At 38.3% G+C, this 5,000-nt stretch overlaps 1 protein-coding gene across 1 annotated transcript in view; it reads left to right on the top strand.

The window, feature by feature from the left end:
- trp (transient receptor potential) overlaps positions 1–5,000 on the top strand; it is a 38,568-nt gene that overhangs the window by 9,175 nt on the left and 24,393 nt on the right. The window contains exon 2 of the mRNA XM_071666242.1: positions 4,166–4,337. Coding sequence (XP_071522343.1) covers positions 4,278–4,337 — 60 coding nt within the window. The 5' untranslated portion in view covers positions 4,166–4,277. The remainder of the gene's footprint in view (positions 1–4,165; positions 4,338–5,000) is intronic.

The following is a 5,000-nucleotide window of genomic DNA, read 5'->3' as shown; positions in this document are numbered from 1 at the left end:
GGAAGTCGACCACTGGGGTGAAGATGGGGCATTATTTCCTCAAGAAGTGACGGTAGATGTAGATGAGGTAGATCAGTAGGAAGGTAGAATACTTTGTCAAAGTGTGGGAGGCAACATGCTCTCATTAGACAAGGAGGAGAGAGGGGGGGGGGGGAAGAGAGATTTTTAGAAGTTGCTATCTCTGAAAAAACATTTTTTGGCTTATTTCTAATTTCTAATTTTCATTTTGGTACTGTCTATGTCTTTAGAATCTATGACAAGTTTGAGAATGGTCTTTTGTGACCTGCGGACCCAGGCCACAGACCTAGCATGGTCTTTGTGTCCAGGTCACTTTGAATAGCGCCATATACCTTGATAATTACCCCCCTTGCAAACCATGGCTGCGCTACTTCCAGCAGCAGGGAAATGCCGACTCCTTTGGAAACGAGACGTTCTATGGACGAGATTGTACCGCCTTGGGCGACTTGTCAATCGCTGCTAAACCTCTTGCAGGTGGAGCCCGGTAGCACCACTCTCGCTCTATAATCGTGATATAGGAAAATATAGAATCATATATATATATATATATATATATATATATATATATATATATATGAAGAAAGAGATCTGTGGCCACTCTCGCTATATAATCGTGATATAGGAAAATATAGAATCATATACATATATATATATATATATATAAAGGAATTTGTGGACTCAGACAGGAAATGGTGGAGCGGGGCAACAACAGAATGAACCAATTAATATCAGACTGTAATCCCCCCCCAACCTGACCTACCTACTGTGACCTAACTTCTCCACACTCTCCCTCGACCCTCCTCTCCTCCCACTCTCCCTGGCTCTCCCAGTGTAACGAAGGGGGGGGGGGGAGAGTGTTAATCTAGGTCACATAGGTTGACCCTATAAGGCTTCTGGAGTTACATATAACCATCGTTAGGGAAGAGGAGGAGATGGTCGAAGCCCCCTCGCCTTCCCCTGACATGGTCTGTCACCTCACACTCTCTCTGTGTTCCCTTGTATCTCCCATCCTCTAAGGACGGTCCTTGACGGTCTATGGACGGTCCGTGACTGTGTATGGATGGTCCATGACTGTCTATGGACAGTCCGTGACTGTTTATAGGACGATCCGTGACTGTCTATGGACGGTCTGTGACTGTCTATGGACGGTCCGTGACTGGTTATGGACGGTCCGTGAGTCTATGGACGGTCCGTGACTGTCTATGGACAGTCCGTGACTGTTTATAGACGATCCGTGACTGTGTATGGACGGTCCGTCTCTGTCTTCCTCTATAACCCCCGAGACCAGGCCTGGTGTCTCACAAGGTCCCGTTCTGTCTCCACCGCTGATTCAACCTTCCAATTTCCACCCACCAGTTATTTCCACTCAGCCTCTGGGGGGTTTGGGTAGGGGTCTCCAGCCCAGGTGCCGTAGATCGTCTTCCTCCACACACACACACACACACACACACACACACACACTTCCTGGACGTCCATTCTAGTGTGTCGCTTTGGTATTGAGTCCTTCTCCCACGTCTGGAGAGGTTCCAACTCCACACCTCTCTCTATACTCACGGCCGAGAGAGTTAAAGAGTCTTAAAAGGCATTAGGGTTTGCCAACTCCTGCTCTTCTGAACTCAAAACGTGGCGATGCGCCCCCCACCCAACTCGCCCCAAGATATGATGGTGTTTCTCTTTTCCCTTTTCTATGAATATTGCTACGGTTTCTATACATCCTCCTCCCCTCTCCTCCTCCTCCTTCCTCTTCCCCCCCTTGGAGCTAGCAGCTTGTAATGCGCTGTCACCATGATATAGACCATGTTCTAATGCTGTTAGCGAGGTACAGCGACATGTGTGTGTGTGTGTGTTCTGTTGGCTGTCGGTGTCTTAGGAAAAACGAGCCATTGCGATGGTTTGTTTCTTCCCCTCCACCGCTCAACTTTGGGACTCCCTACTTCATCATGTCTCCAGCTGACGTTAGTGACTTAGACCTATTTTAACCTCTAGTGTCTTCTGTGCCTCTTCTGTGTCTCTGTACCCTATTCTCAGCCTTTGGTTTTTCACTTAAACCCTGGGAATTAAGATGAGGGTTTTCGTCTATGTCTGTTAATTTTCGATTCGAAAGACGGGGGGGGAAAATGGAACGAATTTACGTAGAAAGAAAAAACATTATAATTTTCTTTTTTTGTGTGTGTTTGAACGAATTTACGTAAAAGGAAAAAAACATTATAATTTTCTTTCTTTGTGTGTTTGTGTCTTACGCCACACAGACTGTGGTAGCCTGGAAGACATGGGAGAGAGGGTGTTGATAGCCTGGGCGAAATGGGTCGTTATACCGGAGGGTCGTACTGTTGTGTTCAAGGGTTATACCGGAATGTTCAAGGATCGTACCGTCGTGCTCAAGGGTCGTACCGTCGTGCTCAAGGGTCGTACCGTCGTGTTCAAGGCTCGTACCGTCGTGCTCAAAGGCCGTACCGCATTGTTCAAGGTGTGGCGTCATAAGAACATTAAAAAGATATATATATATATATATATATATATATATATATATATATATATATATATATATATATATATATATATATATATGGTATTCATGAGTGCGGTGTGGTGTGAGGCAAACATGAGGCAGTTCGAGACTCGACCAGGAAAGGGGGGGGAATGGGGAAGAAGGGGAATGGAGGGATGGGTGGGAATGGGGAAAGGAGGTGGAGGGGTGGAATAGGTGGGGAGTGTCGGGCGGCCTGAGCACTGAGCAAGCGAGGCGTGAGCGACGTAGTTAAAGGGGGAGGGGGGGGCAGATGGCAACACCCCCCCCAACATTACTTGTATGGATTCTGAACTCTCTCTCTCTCTCTCTCTCTCTCTCTCTCTCTCTCTCTCTCTCTCTCTCTCTCTCTCTCTCTCTCTCTCTCTCTCAGGGCGCGCACCACCTCCCTTCCCCAACCTCCTCCACACACCCTCTTCCTCCTCCTCCCTTCTCCATGGTAACATGAGCGACGTCTTGGTGGCTGGTCTAGCCTGGATCAAGTCCTTAACAGTAGCTGATACATAAGGAAGTTGTTATCAGCACTTGGACCTGAGTTACAAGCGTTTCTTATCAGTATGTGACCCTTGTTGTGGGAACTTGTTATCAGTAAGGAACCCACATCATGTGGTTCTTTATCAGTGTATCTAAGGTAACTGTATCTCAGTGTAAGACTCACTTAGAAGTGGCTCAAAGTGTTATCTAGGAAGCAATAATAATAATAATAATGATAATAATAATAATAATAATAATAATAATAATAATAATGATAAAACATTATTATTATTATTATTATTATTATTATTATTATTATTATTATTATTATCATTATTATTATTATTATTAGTGTTATTATTATTATTATTATTATTATTATTATTATTATTATTATTATTATTATTATCATTGCTATTATTACTATTATTATTATTATTATTATTATTATTATTATTATTATTATTATTATTAGTGTTACTATTATTATTATTATTATTATTATTATTATTATTATTATTATTATTATTATTATCATTGCTATTATTACTATTATTATTATTATTATTATTATTATTATTATTATTATTATTATTATTATTATTATTATTATTATTATTATCATTGCTATTATTACTATTATTATTATTATTATTATTATTATTATTATTATTATTATTATTATTATTATTATTATTATTATTGCTATTATTACTATTATTATTATTATTATTATTATTATTATTATTATTATTATTATTATTATTATTATCATTGCTATTATTACTATTATTATTATTATTATTATTACTATTATTATTATCATTATTGTTATCATTGCTATTATTATTATTATTATCATTATTATTATTATTATTATCATTATTATTATTATTATTATCATTATTATTATTATTATTATTATTATTACTATATTTATGATTATCATTATTATTATTATCATTATTCACCAATCAATCAGTAAATCCTGAGTGTACGACCCAGAGAACGGAACCTCCGTGTGGGAAAACCGACCAAGAGGAGCCACGTGAACACGTCGGGGGAAGACAGTGCTAACCCACCCTAGTCCAGCACTCCCTGAGTTGCCACGAAGGAGTTGTTCATTTTTCCCCTCTACTTCCCCAGCCCTGAGGGAGGCCGAGACGAGGCCACGACATACCTTCGAGGACGCAGCTGAGCACAGAGGACACGCGCGCTCGTCTGTATATCGAGGACGCGAGACGCAAACACCGCCAAGATGGGGGTGAAAAACGGGCCGTCTGCCTCACAGCAGAGCCTAACAGACATTGCCTCGGCCGTGAGTAGCCAATTAATGTTTTTTTTCGTTTTTTGTTTCAGTTGACTGGATTTTTGTTATTAATTTCCAGATTTTTTTTAATTTTTAAATTTTAGTTGGTCTTAGACTTGTATAGTGAGTAGCCAATTAATGTTTTTTTTCGTTTTTTGTTTCAGTTTACTGGATTATTGTTATTAATTTCCAGATTTTTTTTTAATTTTTAAATTTTAGTTAGTCTTAGACTTGTATAGTGAGTAGCCAATTAGTGTTTTTTTTCGTTTTTTGTTTCAGTTTACTGGATTATTGTTATTAATTTCCAGATTTTTTTTTAATTTTTAAATTTTAGTTAGTCTTAGACTTGTATAGTGAGTAGCCAATTAATGTTTTTTTTTCGTTTTTTGTTTCAGTTGACTCGAATTTTTGTTATTAATTTCCAGATTTTTTCATTTTTAAATTTTACTTAGACTTGTATGATAATTTATTTTATTTATAATTCTAGGTTTTTATTTTTTTGTTGTTGTTGTACTGATCATATAATGGATTTTGGGATGTTTTTGAAAATGGATTTTGAGATTTTTAATTTTTATTTGCTGTATCTTAACTTTACAATTATTCTGGATTTTTATTTTCTTTTTTATATAAATTTTGCGTTACAGTTCTTCTTAAGCGATTATATTTCATGGT

The sequence above is a fragment of the Panulirus ornatus genome, chromosome 11 (assembly GCF_036320965.1).
Source record: "Panulirus ornatus isolate Po-2019 chromosome 11, ASM3632096v1, whole genome shotgun sequence".
NCBI classification, from domain to species: domain Eukaryota; kingdom Metazoa; phylum Arthropoda; class Malacostraca; order Decapoda; family Palinuridae; genus Panulirus; species Panulirus ornatus.
Note: the sequence above shows the minus strand (reverse complement) of the source record. Positions and strands in the feature narration are given on the sequence as shown.